This window comes from Zootoca vivipara, chromosome 17 (assembly GCF_963506605.1).
Source record: "Zootoca vivipara chromosome 17, rZooViv1.1, whole genome shotgun sequence".
In the NCBI taxonomy this organism is placed as follows: Eukaryota; Metazoa; Chordata; class Lepidosauria; order Squamata; family Lacertidae; genus Zootoca; species Zootoca vivipara.
The window spans coordinates 28,765,058-28,785,795 of NC_083292.1; the positions used below are offsets into that span (position 1 = coordinate 28,765,058).

The 20,738-nt window shown below is 50.2% G+C and overlaps 1 protein-coding gene across 2 annotated transcripts; it reads right to left on the reverse strand.

Annotated features, from left to right (window-relative positions):
- Nucleotides 1–205: 205 nt before the first annotated feature.
- Nucleotides 206–20,708, reverse strand: MUS81 (MUS81 structure-specific endonuclease subunit). 2 transcript variants are annotated; one of them, XM_035098733.2, is made up of 16 exons: nucleotides 20,521–20,708; nucleotides 19,719–19,866; nucleotides 18,216–18,349; nucleotides 15,770–15,868; nucleotides 15,284–15,364; nucleotides 13,775–13,863; nucleotides 12,792–12,968; nucleotides 11,639–11,743; nucleotides 10,420–10,547; nucleotides 8,545–8,651; nucleotides 7,923–8,039; nucleotides 7,017–7,112; nucleotides 5,472–5,594; nucleotides 4,657–4,760; nucleotides 3,468–3,551; nucleotides 206–3,111 (listed from the first exon to the last, which is right to left on the reverse strand). In XM_035098733.2, the coding sequence occupies exons 1-16, from the start codon at nucleotides 20,632–20,634 to the stop codon at nucleotides 3,045–3,047; spliced, it is 1,773 nt and encodes a 590-aa protein (XP_034954624.1). In that variant the 5' UTR covers nucleotides 20,635–20,708; the 3' UTR covers nucleotides 206–3,044. The 2 variants fall into 2 exon arrangements, with proteins under 2 accessions (XP_034954624.1, XP_034954625.1); XM_035098734.2 differs by lacking the exon at nucleotides 11,639–11,743.
- Between the last annotated feature and the right edge of the window lie 30 nt (nucleotides 20,709–20,738).

Below are 20,738 nucleotides of genomic sequence, written 5' to 3' on the forward strand. Positions count from 1 at the left end.
CACCCTTAACGTTCCGTGACTCTCAAGGCGCTGTGAATTTTCAGCAGGGACCACACATTCCATACAGTTAAGTGCCGAGAAACCAGGCGAAATTCGAATGTGTGCACCTGTTGTGCTCAGGTCCCGCTTGTGGGCAGGGCCGCCTCAAGCCGGTCGGGCGCAGCGCCCTCCTGCCGACCCGGCGCCCCGGCGCCCCGCGCCACCGAGACTACCCCTAGAGCCGGGCCTGCTTGTGGGCTTTTCCCAGAGACGTTTAGTTAGCCATTGTGAGAAGAAGATGCTAGACTATTGGTTTGTACTGCATTCAGGCTCTTATGTAGCTGTATTCCCACAAAAAAGGGCAGGGGTGGATTTGAACCAGGGATAGGGGACCCAAGAACATCTGGATAGAGCACCTGTTTTGTTCCATCACCCTGGTTCCATCGCCAGCATCTCCAGGCAGGGCAGAGAGCGCCCCCAGTCTGAGACCCCGGAGAATCGCCACCACTAAGAAAGTTGGGGTTCCCCTCTCCTGATCTGAACCAATCCTTTGCATCTCTGAAGGGGGCAGGTCAGGTGACCCAGGCTGAGAAGCCCCACAAGTAAGGCAGCACAAAGGTGAAATAGCCAAGAGCTTGACCTGGCATGCCTTTGGCTCAAATCTCCCCTTGGCCACAGACTCGCCAGGTGGGAGCCTCGCACACAAGGCGTTTGGTGAAGAGGCCGACAACACAGGAGCTTTTACACAAGCATGCCTAGCCTGTGCTTTATGGGCATCGAGGCTCGGGCGAAGTGACGCTCCTGTTATTTTTGCATTTTATAGTTAAAATTTGTACTCGTAAACTGTCCCGAGGAATTCCGTGAGTGGACAGTATTCTGTCAACACTGGAAATGAAGAAATAGCTGCCGGGAGTGCAGTTGGAAGGGGAAGATTGCTGTGGGCTAAGAAGAACTTCTTCAAGGCTTTCGCACCCTGCTGAACCTGCCCCCAACCTCCCAAACATACATTTAAATTACCTTTGGGAAGTAAAAGGTAAAGGACTCCTGGTCCAGTCAAAGGCGACTATGGGGTTGCGGCACTCATCTCGCTTTCAGGCCACAAGGACTGACCAGCAAGCCCAAGAGGCTCAGTGGTTTAGACCACAGAGCCACCCGCATCCTTTGGGAAGTACGCAAGTCTTTTTAATATTTTCCTTGTAAGAGAAGGCAAGAACATTGGTGAATCAGCATCCTTCCCGATGGAAAACTCACAACCAGGATCTAAGTGCAACAGCAGTTTCCCCACCTGCAATGGCTCGTAGCCACTGCTAGGCTTATCAATGAGTTTCTCTAATCCTCTCTTAAAGCTACCCGATATCGTGGGAGCAAATTCCATGGTTGAAACTGTGCCCTGCGGAAAGAAGGGCTTTCGTTCATCTTTCCTGAATCATCCAGCATATTCAGCTTCATTGGAGGCTCCCTGCTCTTCCCAGTAGGCATAAGGGGGCATAAAGAAGCTGGAAGGTGGGGCAATTTTCAGCGGGGAAATGGCACAAGAAGAAAAGATGAAGCACTTCTTCCCCCATGCTGGTCTTCTGCTTCAAACTGCAGCCTCAGAGGCTGAATTTCTTAAAACCAAATGGCTGCCCCCCCCAAAAGAACCACAGAACACGTTGCTCCTTCCTATCAGGCAGGCAAAAACAACCACTGGGCACAACTTGCTAATTCACCCAAAGACTGCAAAAACAAAAAACACGCATATATTTCCTCTCCCCTGTGTTTAATTAGAACAGGCAGTCTAAAAATGGGACTGTTTCTGACTGAACTTTGGAAGGGAAGGAAATCATAATATTTGTATTTAAATATTACAAATTCTTTCAGTGATTGTGCTGAGGGGAAATACTGGAGACCGCTTCTTTCCCCGTTTTCTCCCATTAATTTCCACACAGAGCACTTTCAGGGTATTTTGGGGGGGGGGGTAGATGAGCATTTTAAATATTTGCCCAGCATATCTTTTAAAACCTTTTCAGTTGCTTCCAATTTACTCAGCTATGGCATGTCTTGAGACAAATTAAGTCCTTACAAGTCCTTAAGACCAAATCCCACTTCCAACGGCAAACAGTTTAATTGCTTCTAGGATGCGAGGTTCCGTTTAGCCTGCATACACACCATATATTTAAAGCACATGGCCTTCCCCAAAGGATCATGGGAGTTTACCCCTCACAAAGCTGAAATTCCCAGTACCTTTAGACAACAGTTCCCATGATTCTTTGGGGGGGCATGTTGGTGCATACGCAGACTTGGGTACGACAGGGCATCATGCCATTACGAAGCTTCTCCTAACATTCCTAAGCTGGTCTCCGCTTCTCGGCAATTCCTAAATGGTTGCAGCCCTGCCTTCCATCGCTGTTGCGAGAGTGGATTTGTCTAATTTCCTTTTAAAGCTGTCCCTCGCTAATTCTGTAAGAAGGTGTACGGTGTGGGAAAGTACTTTTCTGGGCCCCTGGGGTTGAAGACATAATAATAAGAGCCTTTGCAAAACAAAATGCTACAATTTTATTAGAATATCGACAGATATTTTTTTAAAAAAAAAGGAGGAAAAAATCAAGAGGGATGAGACTTGGCAAGCCCTAATTTAGCAGCCAAAAGGGGCCCAAAAAACCCAGTCGGGGTGCTCTTCCTCCAACAGTCTTGTGGGTGATGTAACAGACAGTGTCAACCTGGATCCCGTGTAAGCTTGTGGCAAGGAAGTGCATTTCGGGCTCGTAAACATCTGGCACAGAATGTTAGAGCAGGGGTGGTGAACCTCCGGCCCACCAGGTGTTGCTGCATGAAAAAACTCATAGGCCCAGAGAGCTTCGGGTTCGCTGCCCCTGCGATAAGGCAATAGGACAAACCCATCTTTTCCTTGGCACCTGTGTTTTACAAGGAGCAACAGTGCTGGGTGTCTCTGGGGCCAGCTTCCCACAGCTGCTGGCTGCTGAAATACGGTAATTGTGATGACACAACAGGCAGTGGGGAGACGTATTCCACGTTGGCTGGTGAATTGTAGGCACGCAGGCACACACCCACAGCCTCCCACTGGTTCAAGGCAGCGGTCCTGATGTGCAGTACAACTGAGCCAAAGTCTTGCTCAAGGCAGGGCCCAAGTTCCTGAAGCAAAAGGAGGAAGGAAGAGAAGCAAAAGGACAGAGCTTAGGATGTGGCAGAGCCAACAACAGGACAACTGTCAAGGCAGCGGGGCTCTCCGAGGTTCAGGCTACAGGATTGGACCCTCAGGGTGTGGTTAAAACCGACCTGCCCCTCCCTCGGTGCTTTTTCTGGCCTTGTTTCCCAAATTCCCACCGCTAAAAGCCTGTTCTAGGCTGCTGACTCTTCTCTGCTAGATCTCTGTCCGTTGCCTGAGCTCCCAAACCCACATCCTGTGTGGTTCTTGCACAAGATGCCTTCTGCATGCCGAAGCTCCAAGCCTGGGGTGGGGAGGGGAAGCATGCAGCTCCGTTGCTCACCTCTGCAGTTTGCCGCATTTGACATCGCTCAGCAGCTGCTCTTGGCACTGTGGCGTTGGGCAAGTAGCGTAAGCAGCCAGGAGGCTGAAGGGAAAGAGAGAAAGCGGGTGAAGGGATGGCAAACCGAAACCCATTCAGATAGCTTACAGCAGGGATGGGGAACATGAGGAACTCTGGATGGTGCTAGACTACAACTCCCCTCACCCCTCACGGCTGGCCATGTTGGCTGGGGCTGATGGGAGGTGGAGTCCAACAGCCTTTGCAAAGCTGCAGGCTATCCCCTGGCTCAGAGTGAGGAACCCTACCTTGTGCTAGGCCAGGCTTATTTTGTTGACCTACTCAGATTGGCAGAAGCTTCCCAGGGTCTCAGATGGTAAAAGGTCTTCCCCAACCCCTGCCACCTGAATCTGGGGGAAGGGGGACACAACGAGGTACATAGAAGTGTGTGTGGATAAGGGGGAATACCTCTCGTAATACTAGCACAGGCACCCCCAAACTGCGGCCCTCCAGATGTTCTGGCCTACAACTCCCATGATCCCTAGCTAACAGGACCAGTGGTCGGGGAAGATGGGAATTGTAGTCCAAAACATCTGGCGGGCCAAAGTTTGGGGGTGCTTGTACTAGAACTTGGATTACCCCATCTGCATTGTGGGAGATTCAGGAATGGCAAAAGAAAGGCTTTCTTTACATAGTGCATAGTTCAACTGTGGAACCGGCTCCCACAAGAGGTAGATGGTAGGCTACTTCAAGGAAGAGAAGGCTATCAATAGTTATGAGTAGTAGCGGCTATATCGTACCCTCCAGGATCTGAAGCAGCCTGGGAAACCCAAGTGAGAAGAGTGCTGTTGAGCTCAGGTCCTTCTTTAGGGCTCCCCATTGGGGCATCTGGTTTGCCCTGTGAGAATAGGATGCTTGATGGGCCTTTGGGCTCACTCAGATGGGCTCCTAGGTTTCTATATTAAGGCAGGCCAGGGTTTCCCAAACTTGGGTCTCCGGCTGCTTTTAGACTACAATTCCCACCATCCCTGACCACTGGCCCTGCTAGCTGAGGATGATGGGAGTTGTAGTCCCCAAACAGCTGGGGACCCAAGTTTGGGAAATCCCAAGCTAGGCAATCGAGTAGAGGACAGCCTCCTCCACCACCCCAACCAGCCAATGACCTTGTGTCTTTCATAACCTGTCTCCGCACCTAGCTGGTGTTTTGTATCTCTCCAGGATGGCAGCTGCCTTGTCTCCGCTGATGCCGCTGATCTGCATGAGTTGCCGCGCAAAGACCTCACTCACTGTTTGGGCCTGGGAGAGGGAGTTGATAATAATAGTATTAGTAATAGTAATAGTAGCAGTAGTAGTAGTAATAATTTTATTATTTATACCCCACCCATCTGGCTGGGTTTCCCCAGCCACTCACTGGCAGCTCCCAACAGAATATTAAAAACAAGATAAAACATCAAACATTAAAAACTTCCCTAAACAAGGTTGCCTTCAGATGTCTTCTAAAAGTCAGGTGATAGTTTATTTCCTTGACATCTGATGGGAAGCCACTACTGAGAAGGCCCTCTGCCTGGTTCACTGTAGAAGGCCCTTGGAGCTGGGCTGATCAAGAAAGGTGCCCCCTACATTCCATCTGCTACACACACACACACCCACACACACACCCACACACACACACATTAAAAGAAGAAGGAAAGCAAGAGAGAAAAGGGAAGAACAGCAAGCACCCTTTCAGGACTGTTGGGGGCGCAAATGAGAGAGAGCTTTGTAAATCAAACCCGCGAGGAGAGAATATGAGGGGGAGACACGGCAGTGGCCTTTAACCACATGAGGAATCCTAGGATTGCCGAGTTGGAAGGGTGCATGGGGATCATCTAGTCCAACCCCCTGCAGTGCAGGAATCTTTTGCCCTAACGTGGGGCTCGAACCCATGGCCCTGAGATTAAGAGTCTCGTGCTCTGCCGACTGAACTATCACTGCTTTATGCAGGATGTGGAGTACATTAGAAACTACCTTGTTCTTCACGGCCCCTTCGTTAAACTCAGCAAAGGTCAGGAGCCGGCAGGAGCCGGCGCTGGGCTGCAGAGGGCGCTCTTGCTCCAGTTCCTCCTTGGTACAGCTCAGAAGGGTTTTGTCCTAGGGAAGACAAAGGAGGAACAGTCCTTAGCAGCTACAGGGCTCACAACCTCATTCTCCTCCACTCTCCCCTTTCAGACTCACAGCACCACCTTTCCCTCCTTCTCCCTGCCTCCAGCTCCCTTGTATGGACAGCCAGCTTTTTTGTTATAAACTCGCCGACCATTTGTTTCGGCCCTGGAAAACCCAAGTAAGCTCAAGCGAGCAAAGAACTTCCATTTCATTCACGCGACAGCTAAGCGGGCTTGCCTGCTGAAGTTGTTGCCGGATTAAACGGAACACAGGAATCTCTGTTTTACTGAGTCACATCAATGGTCCTCTTAGCCCTACATTGTCTACAAACTTGGGCCTCCAGCTGTTTTTGGACTACAGTTCCCATCACCCTTGACCACTGGTCCTGCCTAGCTAAGGATGATGGGAGTTGTAGTCCAAAAACAGCAGGCAACCCAAGTTTGGAAAACCTTGCCTAAACCAACCTTGGACTACAACTCCCACCATCCCTGGCTAGCAGGACCAGTGGTCAGGGATGATGGGAGTTGTAGTCGAAAAAATATCTGGGGGCCCAAAGTTGAGAAAGGCTGGTTTACACACTGACCACCAGCAGCAGAATTTCCGGGTTTCTCTCTCGCAGTCCTGCTGTAGGGACCTTCTCCATGCAAATAATGTCCTCTGTCAATAAACTCTGAGGGTTTCAGACAGGGTCTTTCTTTCCCAGCCCTACCCAGAGATGCTGGAGACTGAACCTGGGGATACCTGTGTGCAAAGCTGATGCTCGACCACTGAGCTATGACCCTTCCTTGAAAGAAACTTTAATATGACGAGGTTTCACCAGTTAACTGAATCTCTGTAGAACAGATCAATCGTTCTAAAAGGGGGATGGGGGCGGACAAACCAGCCTCATCTTTGCTTCCTGGTGATGCACAAGTACATGTGGAGTCCGATGCTCCCTCCCGAAAGAGGTACAGCCTACCTGTCTGATTCCAAACGCTTGCATTTTAAAAAAACTGACCCTTAAATGAGTGGAGGTTGTTGTTTTTACCTGACACTCAGAAAGGTTTTTAAAAGCAATTAATCTAACCTTAGCTGATTTAACATTGCGCCCTGATTATCTGCATGCTAGAGGCTAGGCCTTGGCCTGGATAAATAAGAACCAATCACAACAATAAATCAGTAATAAGAAGTGTTCCTGAGCAGATGCAGAGTGCTGCGGACACAGCACTAAGTAACTCCCAAAACAGTCTTGGCACATCTTGGGAGAAAAGAAGCAGGGCAAGAGCTTAAGTCAAATCTTTTCAAACCAAAGGAGGAAAAATACACAGAAGAGGCAGGCAGTTACAGCAGAGAAACAAACTAAATGTGCCACTGTCCTGGGTGAGCAGGGCCCCCCTCCCCCGCCCACATTTCACCCCGCTCCAAACTCGCCTCGTACAGTCTGGTCAGCTGACGCGTCATCAGGGTCAAATACGCTGCAGATTCCCGTAAGTCTCGAGTGCGTTTAACAAAGAAGTCATCCACCACCTGGGAAAGACAACGGTTATCTTTTTAAAAATAAAATAAAAATCAATTTTTATTAGTTTTCACAATCCAGTAAAATCTATAACAGAGAGAATCGAAAAGACAAGAAAGCAAAAAAGGAAAGAAGGGGAGGGGAGAACAAAGGGGTAAGAAATGTTAAAAATAAAGGGAAAGAAACTTCTGGTTTTCTGTCTGCCAGTTACATTAGAAAAGGGTTATTTGAGACATTTGGTCCATCCTCTCTGCTTTCTGTTAAACCATACAGTGGTGCCTCGCTAGACAAATTTAATTCGTTCCACGGGTCTTTTCTTAGAACGAAAAATTCGTCTAGCGAATCCCATAGGAATGCATTGAATTTTTTTTGAATTTTTTTTTGCCCATAGGAACGCATTAATTGAATTTCAATGCATTCCTATGGGAAACCGGGATTCGCTAGACAAATTTTTCGTAAAACGAATTCATCTAGTGAGGCAACCTCCGCTAGAAAAAACCTTTCGTTAAGCGGAAATTTCGTTAAGCAGGGCATTCATTAAGCGAGGCACCACTGTATTAGAAAGACGACAGTTATCACAGCTGCTGGAAGCTGCCAGTCCACTTCCCAGGTGCAGGCAGCTAAAGCCTTCCCTAACCCCCCCAAATATGCAACCCTGAAGCGGTTGCCATGGCAAGGGACAAGTTAGGGATGGAGGCAGGATCCAAGGTGGCTGAGTGCCAGCAGATCCTGGGGGAAGCATGCACAGCGGGAGCCCTACCTGGGCTTGAGATAGCACAGCCAGGTAGACAGAAGTACCGACTCTCCTGGGGAGCCCCTACCTGGGTGTTGGTCATCGCTTGCTGGAGAGTCTTTTCGGGCAAGCTGAGGTGTTGTGTGGAGCCCGAATCTTCAACCAGGTAGATGGGGTGGGAAATGCCACATTGCCGCAGACGGAACTGGGAGGAAGAAGCAAAGCGGTTAGTTATGAGCTGGGGGGTGCTGCAGGTGTGGAGTGGAGTGGAGAAGCCTTCAGAGCTCCCCAAGTGCATGTTCTCTTTCCTGCTCTTTCACACACAAAATGACTGCTTTCCAGGGCTCTCGACACATGCTCAGAGGAACTCTCGCCTGGTGCAATCACTTTTTGAAATGTGGCAGAGTGGCGGAGAGGGAGGGAAGGGAAGCAGGGCATCTCCCTCTTGCTCTGCTGAGCAGACAGCTCCCTTGGGCTCTCCTCCTCCCTCATCTGCCACCGAGCAATGGCCGTTCCATCAGGCTGCAGAGCAGAGAAGGCAAACAGGGCTCTTCCTACAGCTGTGCTGAGACAACCACTGCCTGTGGCTCTCCTCCCTCATCATGGCCACCTAACCACGCCCGTTGCATCAGGCTGCCTGATCCCGGTCCCTTCCCTTCACGGGGCTCCAGGCGACTACTGCCCCTCCCCCCGCAGAAGCGGCGCAGCACCTTCTGCTCACGAAAGCGGCCATCAATGATGCTGCTGCACAGGTCCGGCATCCGTTTCCGTTCTACCACGTAATCCAGCACCAGCTCCCGAGCGGCAGGTGGCTGTCCTGGAAAAGGAAAGAAGGAGGGGGGGGAGGAGGGCGACTGTTTAAAAGAATGTCGGTTTAGCCTCAACCTGATAAACCAAGGGAGAGATACAACCAGAGCCCCTGCCCACAGCGCAAATCAGCCAGCAATGCCCACCAGAGGAATACAGGCCTCACAGCAGCTCTCCAGGAATTCAGACTCCTTACTTGAAGAACAGTGCAAAGCGAATGTGGGATGCCCTGCAAGCGAGGAAGATCCTCTGCCCCTGAGCGGCAGCCTTTCTCCAAAGCACAGGCTGAGTTACTCAATCTCATCTTGCTTTGTGGGGGGGGGGGGGTTGGATGACGAGATGACCCTTGGGGTCCCTTCCAATTCTGCCATTCAACGAAAGGCAACTTCAAAATGGGTAGTGCCCAGAGGCGCCAGCATGGGCCCAAGACTGAGGGGGCCCCAGGGTCACACCACACATCTTGTGACGTCACACACGCAACATGCATTATGCGCACATCGTCAAGAAGCATACCTGCCAAGTCTCCCGCTGAAAAATGCGGGATCAGCAGCAGCGCGGAAGAAGCAACTTCCGGGGCCGCTCTGCCCATGTGTGGGCACCGGAAATAGGGCAGAGCGGCACCAGAAGTCGCTTCTATGCATGCCCGGCGGCCATCTTGGTGGTGGCCGCATGGTCACGGCCGCCGCCACGCGGTCACCACCAAGATGGCCGCCGGGCATGCGTAGAAGCGACTTCTGGTGCCGCTCTGCCCTATTTCTGGTGACCAACCCTTGGGCAGAGCAGCACCCAAAATGGAGGCTCCTTGGCAGGTAGGAAATCCAGGGGATTCCCAGGATTTTTCTCCATTTGGGAGAACAGCGGGAAACGGATTAAAATCTGGGGGTTTCCCGCGAAAAACGGGATACTTGGCAGCTAAGTCGAGAAGGGGCTGAGGGCCGGGCCCAGGGCCACTCGGCATCAAGGGCACCTCCACTCTCATGCTCAGGAGGGCCTGTCACTGATGCTGCACCGTGTTTGGCCAAGGAATTGGCGCCTATGCTAAAGGCCATCATAGGCTCTGGCAGTAGAAGGGGTGGGGAGGAAAGGGTAGGTAGGTGGAATTGTAATGATCAGAGGACTGTCACTCCCTTCCCTGCCTCTGTCCTATCGCCACCTGCCCCTTAGCTCCTGAGAGGAGGTGTGGAACTGCAGAGGGAGCGCTGAGAGGCTTACATGGTCGCATGGATGGAGCTGGAAGGGAGCCAGAGCAATTCCTCCCCTGCCCACATCCTTGGTGCAGTTTTAGGTAATCGAAAAGGTGTTCAAGGTACCAGACCCTGTTTCCCTAAAGAAGTCATCACAGGGAAGCAAGGGCACCAGGCCACGAACCTCCCTGTGTTACCTTGGGACAGTCACTGCCTTCTCAGTCTAACCCAGGCATCCCCAAACTGCGGCCCTCCAGATGTTTTGGCCTACAACTCCCATGATCCCTAGCTAACAGGACCAGTGGTCAGGGATGATGGGAATTGTAGTCCAAAAACATCTGGAGGGCTGAAGTTTGGGGATGCCTGGTCTAACCTACCTCACAGGGTTGTTGCGAGGGTTATATGCGGAGGGGAGAGAACCATGTACATCAGCTTGAGCTGCTTGGAGGAAAAAAGGGGGCACATAAATGTAAAAAATAGATAAACTGAAGCGGGCTATCGGTGAAGCGGCAGGTTCAGAGGGAAGGCAAAATCCTGGTATGCTCCTCCAATGGATCCTCCTATCGCATGGCCCAAACCACCCACCACACTCACCCGCCACAGGTAAGACTCTCTCCCTGGCCACCCAGAGGAAGTCCCCGATGTGAAGCTTCCGGATGCTGAAGGGAACATTGTGGCGCTGGAGCTCACTCACCAAATCTTGCTTCCGGGACGTGGGACCACTAAAGGGGGGAATTGGGGGGAGGGAGAGCAACTCTTTAGAGCACATTTACACTGCCAACAACCACAGCAACAAATCAGGGAAGTGGCTATCCTGAGATGATAATCCTGGTTTCAACTGCACTCTTCCCTTTTTAAAAAAATTACAGCTACATTTTATTGTATTTCTCACAAAGGCACTACAAAATTGACGAACGCAACACAAGCTTATCTAGTCCTAATGATAAATGTACCAATTCGTTATCCAAAATATGATTTTCCGATCTACATAAGCAAGGAGACAGCTTCTACCGTCTACATCTGCTCTGTCAAATGCCGATTTGCTGGTTATTAAGATCCACTTTTGCAGCACAAGAAACTCTCTGATCAGCACCTATACCTTGCATGGTTTCTAGAAGCTTCCTGATAGGCCCAGCGAGCCAGATCTGTATTTCCCCACACCCCATGAGCCAACTTTGACAGGTGGGCCGGACCACACACCTGTCAATCATCAGGTGACACTAGATGATGGATAGATGGGTGGGCCTACCCACCTGTTTAAGTTGACCTGGGGAGGTGGAGTGGGGGCAAGAGTAGCCAAAGAAGCAGCACCAAGCAGGACTGATCGCTCACTCATCAGCTGATGAGCAAAGAGTTCAGCCCTGGTTCCTGCAGGGGACTGAGCAGGATTTAACCCACTGACCATCAGCTGCTGGGGAGGAGATCTTGCTGCTTTGGCTGCAGGTGGCAGTTACCACAATGGGAACCAAAGCATGCAAGCCCATGCAGAATCACCCAGTGACGGCTGATTGACAGGTTGGCGTGGTTTGGGGAAATTAGCCTCACAGGCCAGATTGGACCACCACTTTTGCCAGTGGGGGTTGCCCACCCCTGTTGAAAGGCAGTCAAAGCATACTCTTGTCATGCAAACTCATGGCTGGTTCCTCTGCTGCTCTGTCTTTTACACGTCTAAATTGGAACCAAATTAGGAAAGGGGCATTTATTCTGGGTAAATAAATGCAGGCATGTGTGATCTTGAGAGTGCCCCGTCCCCAACAGAAACACAGTCCCCACCCCCAAGTGTGTGTGCTTCACTCCTCCAGCTGCCACTCACCCCGTGGTCTCAATGAAATCCACACAGAGGATAACATCAAAGTTCCCAGGGTGAAAAGTAAACTGGGGTTTTAAGAGCCCTGCCCTTGGCTCTCTGCAGCTTGACCTGGAAAACCAGTAAATTTATTTCATTATTACATTTTAACGTGTGTTCTCTATCTATCTATCAATCATCTATCTATCTGTCTGTCTGTCTGTCTGTCTGTCTGTCTGTCTGTCTGTCTGTCTGTCTGTCTGTCATTCAACGTATTGGTTGCTTGCTACATAAAAATATTCTAAGCAACTTACAGAACTTTATTTGTAGAGTTTATTTGCTGCCCTTCAGCCAAAAAGGCCCCCCAAGGCAGCTCACAAAGGTTCAAAAAGAGCTTCTTAAAAAAGATAACAAGTGTAACAACAACAAAAAAACGCCAGTACATTACAATTAAAAATGTAACAAAAACCCATATAAAAGATCCAGCTAAACAGCAGCAAAAAAACCCCCATTTGGCAGCAAAATCAGCAAATCACAAAATTAAAACAACAAATTCACAAAATTAAAACAACAAAGCATTAAAAATGCAATAGTAAACAATAAAAAGCAGCTTACATTTTGTTCCTTCTAGCAGATGATACAATAAAACACAAATAATATAACCTAGCAAGATCCTATCTCAGGCATCCCCAAACTGCGGCCCTCCAGATGTTTTGGCCTACAACTCCCATGATCCCTCACTAACAGGACCAGTGGTAGGGGAAGACGGGAATTGTAGTGCAAAACATCTGGAGGGCCAAAGTTTGGGGATGCCTGTCCTATCTGGTGGAGTGAGCTGTGCCCTGCTCCAGCAGGGAGTGGATTCCATGGTCCTGCTAACAGAGAGAGGCCTCTGCCTTTCCCTTCTCTCCGGTGCCTTGTTCTCTGGATGTGCTGCTGGCAAGGTGTGCCAGAGAACAGGGCTGGCATACCACCCGAAATTTTTGGGGGCATGGGGCGGTGGTGCTGATTGGGAATCAAGAGGCAGCTCATGGGCAGAATTTGAAACAAAATCAAACATGCTTGGCCAGGACAGAGCGCAGCCTGCAGACAGTAAGCCTCACCTGGGGCAGCTTCTTTGCCTCTGCTACGCACCTCCCTGAGAGAAGAAAAGTAGCTGCTCAGGAAGGAGGTTACTTACTTGGGCAAGGCGTCCCTGTTTGGAGATTGCTTGCTTTCATCGTCTCCCTCCAAAAGCAGCAAGGGGTCTCCAGAGTCAGCTGCCTTGGCTGCCAGAGAGTCGGAGTCCTTCTCCTTTGGCTCGTTCAAAGCTGCCAGTTCCCGGGCTATGGTGAGCCCTGAGTCCGTCAGAGAATATCTGTTGGAGCAGAGGAGGGTAAGTCAAAAGGGCCTCCACCAGGCCTCTCTAGCCTCTCTCCCATCCCTGTGTCCGGTTGATGTTTCCAGAGTTAAAAGGCTGCTGCGCTTCAGCTTCACTAGGCAAGCTCCCAATCCTAGGCAGGTTCATGCTGAAGATGGTCCCACCCGCTCTATACTTGACAGATCATTGGGCTGCGCAGGAGAAGGCCTCCTGCTGGCCCCCTCTGATGAGGAGGTTTGTTTCCCCACAATGCAGGAACCGGGCCTTGAGTGTGGCAGCACCTCCTGTCTGGAACCCCTTCCCAATGCATATCAGACAGGGGACGTCTCTGTTATCCTTTTGGTCAGAGACAATGGCTGACACCACAGGACAAAGCAGGGCTTTCCACTGATGGGGCATGTAGGCAGCAGGGTCCCTGCCCATATCTGTGTGTGTGTGTGTGTGTGTGTGTGTGTGTGTGTGTGTGTGTGAAAGATGGCATCCCTTCTGGGACCCAAAGATCCTCTGCTTCCGTCTTTCTCTTCTCTTAAAACTTTTGAGCACTTCATACAGTTGGGCATAGGCAAACTCGGCCCTCCAGATGTTTTGGGACTACAACTCCCATCACACCTAGCTAACAGGACCAGTGGTCAGGGATGATGGGAACTGTAGTCTTGAAACATCTGGAGGGCCGAGTTTGCCTATGCCTTCCGTAAGCAAATGTGTGGCTCATGCTAAAAGCTCACACGCCTCACTCCAATACAAGCTATGTGCTATCTATGGATTCTCCCTTACCTCCCAGGTAGCTGGCGCAACATCCTTACCTGGCTGGGATATTGGTCTTGAGGACCAGCTCCTTGCGAAGCAGAGTGCTGATTGCAGACCAGGCAGTGTTCTTACTCCCAGGATCAGCCTGTCAGGGGAAGCAGCAGCAGCAACAACAATATACATAATCTCAGGAGAGAAAGGGAGGCCGGGGAAGACCACCTCAGGGCCTGCCGAAGCAGAACTTTCCCCTCCCTCCCACCAACCCACAAGGAGGGATCCTGATGCCTTTGAAGTGTTTTGCTGATATATATATATATCCTGTTTCCCCTTTTTTAATACGTAGTCATAAAGTAAGCCATGGCAGGGTTTTTAAGCATTTGAGAAATATAAGACATACCCCAAAAATAAGCCATACTTCGGCGCCGTGGAAACCAACCCCCACAGGCACCTCCACTCATAGAGTCACTCCATGCGGCCGGTACTGCAGGAGCGCGATCAGCTGTGAAGCGGCGCTCCAAGAGCGCCGCTTAACAGCTGATCACGCTCCTGCCTTGCTGGCTGCATTTCCACGCTCCGCCTTCTCGTCCACCGCCGTCCCTGCCGCTTCCGTGCTTGCCGCCACCGCTGGGCTCACTGCTTCTTCCTTGCCTGGCCTGGCCATGGAGCTTGGAGCACCCTGCAGCGGTGGGCGGAGCGCCTGAGCCAGCGGCCTCCGCCTGGCCCGGCCAAGGACGCCTGCTGCCCCGCCACCCGGAACCGGTGGCTGCTGCAGCGCCAAGCACTCAAGAGAGCCCAGCAGCGCCCTGAGCCAGTGCCCTGAGCCGTAAAAACCATACCGGTAAATAAAAAATAAGACATCCCACCGAAAGTAAGCCACCCTGTGTTTTTTTGAGGAAAAAAAGTTATAAGACAGTGTCTTCAAAAAGGGGAAACACGGTGTATGTGTGTGTACACACACACACACACACACACACACACACACACACACACATAATGTATTCTAACATTTCTTGCAAACTGGTATCTGCATTATTGTGGAGTGCGGGGTCATAAAGCAGACCAAGATATTCCGTAACCAGATTATCACTACAATAGGGCTCCTCCAAACGGCCTGTTTACTGCGTATTCATTCTGATTCCCCTGCATAAAGCTGACATGGTGTTAAACTAGTTCGGTCATAACTGAGCACTCATTCCTACCTCTTTGCGGAGAGGTTAAATGGCAATGGTCATTCGTCCAAATTTGCTTGTAGGGTTTTTATACATCTTCCCATTAACCATTCATCCCTCCCCCATTTTCCCATGCATTTCCTCATCGCTTTCTAACCACAAAAGGTCAGCTTTTGAATCTTAAAAGAGTGGATTGTTGTACGAGGGTGACAAAGGGTTCTAATCCATTTCAATTGCACAAACATAAACTTCTGGGACATGCTGGAATCCCTCCTGCAAAACAGTTAAGAGTCTGGAAGTATCCCAAGATTTTCTGAATTCATCAATATAAGTTTACTGTTCTAGCCAAAGTGACAACAGTACCAATAAAATAATACAGATCATACAGGAACTCACCAGAAAAAAAGATTTCTCGCACAGCAGCTGAGCTGCTCTCTGCAATTCCGGCTTTGTCAGGAAACCCCGGGAGTGAGGATTCTGGAAGAAGTGTCAAAAAGGCAGGATAGATTTTACATTTCCTCCCAGGATTCCCGCCTCTTAACACTGCCCCACCTTTGCTGACTTCTTAAAGAGGATTCCAAAACAAAAGCCATTCCCACAATCCCCCAGTATTCAGGGTTTCATCATGCAGCTGGGGTTTCCCCACAAGCCCTCTGGGAAATGTGGGCTCTAGGTTCTCCCCCTCCCCAAATGTTATGTTTTTGAGCTTACTGCAGGCACCCCCAAATTCGGCCCTCCAGATGTTTTGGGACTACAATTCCCATCATCCCTGAGCACTGGTCCTGTTAGCTAGGGGTGATGGGAGTTGTAGTCCCAAAACATCTGGAGGGCCGAATTTGGGGATGTCTGGCTTACTGTGTTCTGCATCAGCTGTTATCTTACCACACTGTCCTGGTACAGAGCCACCAAAATGGCAAAGGCCCCAGAACGGGGATCTGGGAAGTACCTCCGGCCACGCTGGCGTGATACTGCTTGCTTCTTCTGAAAGGAAAAAGGGAAACCAGGTGTGTCTTCTTCAGGGACTCCGCCAGTCTTAAGAACAGATGAACACAAGGAAAACCCCTGCTAGGTCAGGCCAGAAGGGGCCCATCTAGCCCGGCATCCTGTTCTCAGTGGTCATTCAGGTGTCCCAATAGGAAGGCCGCAAGCAGGACCTGAGCGCAACAGCTCAGTTGGAAGAGCTGAGGCTGAGTGAGAGGGACTTTGTTAAGGCAGGGTGGGGGTGGACTCCAGGCTTGGAGGCCAAATGTGACACTCCAGGTCTGTCTGTCTGGCCCTCAGGGCTCTCCCCAGGCCACACCCCTCCCCAGTCCAGCTGAAAGCTTTGAGGTTTTTCCCCCTGGCCAGAACATGGCCTTGAACTCTAATAATGAACTCACTTGCCTAGATGAAAGATAGGGAGAGGTGTGTGTGTGTGTGTGTGTGTGTGTGTATAAAAACTAGCCTTCTGTACAAAAGTACAAATTATTTGTTACTCCGTCTACTTTTGCCTCTGGCCCCACCCACCACCAACATTTGCCCCCTGCCAGGCGGACCAGAAAGGAACACGGCTCTCCATTGAAAAAGGTTCCCCATCACTAGCCCAAAGTGACCTGGTAAGCATGGAACAGAAGCAGGAGTTAAACCAGGGACTTCCTGATTCATAGCTAGTTCTCAATGCCCTTCTATGGGATAAAAGTGGAAAATCGGGGTGGGAGGTGGGGGAACTGACCCAATACTGTTCCATGTTTTCATGAGCAAACCAGGCCAGCTACCTTCCCTGACTGCTTCCCTGCCAGCCACAATGCCTCTTTCAAAATTCGATGAAAGGTCTTTTATGTTGCAAGGCCTTTGACCATTCGGGGAGGAGCAGAGCGCACTCTTTGTAGGAGAGCATTTTGGCGGGCGGGCTAAGAAGCGAAATGGATAAATGTGCTTTCGGCACCATCCGCTGGGAAAGCTGCCTGCCCCGGGACCCATGGAAATATGAAAGACAGCTGTGCGTGGGCACTACGTGATCCTCTGCGGCACAGCAGCTCGTAGCAATCAAATGTGTTTTTTTGGGGGGGGCAGGACAGCAAAGAACCAGAAGGCAGTAGCTTTTAAAGTAGAACTCCATTTCAGGCCAGTGTTCAAGCAAATTACAGTATGAATAGATGAATTTCACTTCCTCTGGGTGACAGTAAGAATGGGTATTAATCCATCCATGAAGCTGTAGCCCAAGAGGGAGTGAGAAACTCAGGCTTGGGAGCCGAATGTGTTCCTCTGAGCCTCTCCCTAAGCAACACCCTATTTATCTACCTATTTAAAGAATTTATATACTGTACTGCTGAATTATGACAGCATCTAAGTGGTGTGCAAGTAACTCACCAATACAGTAAGTAAATCAGAATTCAGTCAAAATCCCTGCTGAAATGTCTTCAGTAAGTGCTGGACATTCAGCAGAGAGGGGGCCTGCCTGATCTCAAATGGGAGAGAGGTCCTCAAAATTTGAGTCACAATGCTGAATGCACAGCTCCTGGTGGATTTGAGGTGGGCACCCAAGCCATGCCGGGCGGGGGGCACTAACAGTGACTCTCCTGAAGACATCAATGATGAGGAAGGGATCAGGCGGCCCTTAAGGTATCCTGGACCCCCTTGTAAATTAAAACCAGAGCCATGTTTAGTTTGGCTGGAATGTGTCTTTAAACTGTAATAAGGTCTCTTACTTGCCTGGTGGAGGATGGAGAAGAGTGCCTGCTGTACAAAGGTTAGGAGTGATGCCCATTGGTCCTCCCACTTTTGACTCTAGCCCCACCCACTTGTGCCTCTGGCTGCACCTACCGCTGCTGGTTGCCAAGGAGAGAAGGCTGAAAAAGGTTCCCCAACCCTTGCTCTAGTCCAGGCATCCCCAAACTGCGGCCCTCCAGAAGTTTTGGCCTACAACTCCCATGATCCCTTGCTAACAGGACCAGTGATCAGGGATGATGGGAACTGTAGTCCAAAACATCTGGAGGGCCGAAGCTTGGGGATGCCTGCTCTAGTCTATGACCTGCACCATCATTCAATGAATGTTTGTCAGCCCATTCTGATGGTAATGCACATGTTGCTTTAAGCGCTCGGCACAGGCATGGACGAGCAGACGGGTAAGCTGCTAGCACAGCAGTGGCCGGGATGATTCGTGGGAAAATATCACAGCATCATCACCCTACCGCAAATCCACTCAGCCCCACTCCAAGAGACGGGAGGAGGAAAAGAGGGGAAGTGGGCTGCCTATCGAATTTAGGAGAAACTTGCCCAGGCAGAGAGAGTTGAGACATGGCCATACTAATAGTTCAATTGCCTGTAAGGGCAAGGTATTTACACGGACCTTTAAGCACTGTCCTTTGTTTTGATCTGGCTCTGTGGCACAGAGGGCAGGCTGGAGCGCAGCAGGCGGGTCTCTGCTGCCAAGCAGCTCACCATCCTCTTGATCCTTCTGAGAAGAAGCTGTGGCATGCAGACCTGGAATTCACAGTATAAACTCTGTTTTATAGATGTTTAGCGGAGACTAATGAAATTCCACAGCTGAGACCAATGAAGGAGATTTGCTCATATATGCACTTCCCTGCCCCCCCCCCACAGAGGGAGAGACAGGCAAAAGAGAGAGGGGGCAAAAGAGCAAGCAGCTGTGAATGCATTAAAAGACTAGGCTTTCCAAATGCCAAAGTCCTGCTTAGCTTTTGTTCATTAAATGAAATGTTACCAGTTTTCACGTTTACATTTCACCATAGCCCTAAGGACTAGAAACCTGTGATGCTTTAGTGAAAAATGAACAGCTCCCAGGGCCCAACCTAGACGATGCCAATTCCCATGCTGCCCTGTTCATATCAGCCCTGAACAGCCCGGGGCTACCTTAGACTGCAATCCAATATGCAGCTACGTGGGAGTTTAGTGTGGGGCTGGCTTCTGCCTGCATCCATTGGATGTGAGGCCTGCCTGCATCCATTGGAATTTCCCCTCATCACCTGAGACCCTCCTTTTTATTCCATCCCTCTGATATGCAGGAGTTGGCTACCCAAAGCACAACATTCACTCTGCCAGCATCTAAATGTGGAACTTCCTTCCAGGGGATACTCACCAGGCTTCTCCTTGAATATGACTTAAGTGTCAAGAGAAGACTCTACTTGTTTCAGAGGGCAGAGCCAAAACACAGTGGAAGGGTACTTTCTTTGCATGCAGAAGGTCTCAGAGTCAATCCCTGGCATCTTCGGGTAGGACTGTCTGAAACTCTGGAGAGCTTTTGCAAACCATTGTGGGCAAACAACACTGTGCTACATGGACAGATAGTCTGACTCGGTATAAAGCAGCCTCCTATGTTCCTAGAAGGCTGATCGCCGAAGAATTGATGCTTTTGAATTATGGTGCTGGAGGAGACTCTTGAGAGTCCCATGGACTGCAAGATGATCAAATCTATCCATTCTGAAGGAAATCAGCCCTGAGTGCTCATTGGAAGGACAGATCCTGAAGCTGAGGCTCCAATACTTTGGCCACCTCATGAGAAGAGAAGACTCCCTGGAAAAGACCCTGATGTTGGGAAAGATTGAGGGCACAAGGAGAAGGGGACGACAGAGGATGAGATGGTTGGACAGTGTTCTCGAAGCTACGAACATGAGTTTGACCAACCAAGCTGCGGAAGGCAGTGGAAGACAGAAGTGCCTGGCGTGCTCTGATCCATGGGGTCACAAAGAGTCGGACACGACTAAACAACAATAACATGTTCCTATTTAATCCAGCCCTTTATTCAGTACCATGAGGACTGGAATCTTACTTTCTATTTAAGGAACAGACTCGAGCACACATTGGACCTTCACATGGCTGCCTCACCACTCACCTGTCAACACTGTGCCATCCTGGGCTTGGCAGTGTCTCTCCAGCCGCTCGTCTAGCTGGCGGCAGATGTGCTCACCAAAATACTGGAGGATCCGAGCCTCGCGCCCGCTGCGCAAAGGGAGTGGGTATTTGTGGAGAGAGCTCAGCGCCTGAACACAAGGAAGAGGATTTGTTTATTATTTTGATTATAAGGAGAGGTGCACATGGTTTCCCCTGTCTCTCCACTTTGACTGACAAGGAGGGCAGTTTAGGCCAGGGCCACAACCACTCTGTGAAATTTGAACTCATACATATTCTCTTGGGTCAGTTCATAGTTGCTGATACTTAGAGCTGGATCCAGACTTCAATTTCAACCCGATACTCCTTTTTTGGGGAGTAGGATTTCAGTGGGGCTGATTTCTCAGTACAGTATAATATGTACAGGATTGCATTGTAAGTGATACTTAGAAGAGACACATTGAAATCAGTAACTAACGTGAAATCAGTAACTAACTAAGTCAGGATCCAACCCATCATTTATGCACGCTTATCGATCCCGCTTGTTCAGCCAAAAACAGAGTTCCCATGGCGACTTTACTCCTAGCTAAGGATAAGGCGTGCTATGGTCCATGGGGTCAGGAAGAGTCGGACACGACTAAACGACAACAAAACAAAGGATAAGGTCCCTGCCCAATGACCAGAAAAAAGTTTAATATTATGTGTTAGTATTATATTAATACATTATAAATTGGGTATTAAGGGGGCTCTATGGGCGGAGCAAAACAACCGGAGGGCGTGGCTTGCCACTAGAGGGCGTGGCTTACCCGTTCATAGGCGCGTTGGCTCCTGAGGCGCCCGCGCTCGGCGGCCTGGTCGCGCCACTCCTGGAGCCAGCGCGTAAATAAGGGATTCGGCCCCCCCTGAGTGGGCTTCGGCATCTTCCAAAAGCGCCGGAAAGTTTCTTCTTTCTCTTTGACCCGGAACTCGACGGGGAGATGAAGCGGGGAAGGTAGAGCGGCCTGCCAGGTAGCGACTGCGCACG

Excerpts from the sequence above, each read along its gene's own strand:
- MUS81 (XM_035098733.2), bottom strand. The coding sequence starts at position 20,634 with ATGCCGAAGCCCACTCAGGGGGGGCCGAATCCCTTATTTACGCGCTGG. Across the intron at positions 7,113-7,922 it reads AAGCGATGACCAACACCCAG|GTGGTGGATGACTTCTTTGT; the intron begins GTAGGGGCTCCC and ends TGTCTTTCCCAG. Across the intron at positions 3,552-4,656 it reads AGATACAAAACACCAGCTAG|CCTCCTGGCTGCTTACGCTA; the intron begins GTGCGGAGACAG and ends CTTTCCCTTCAG.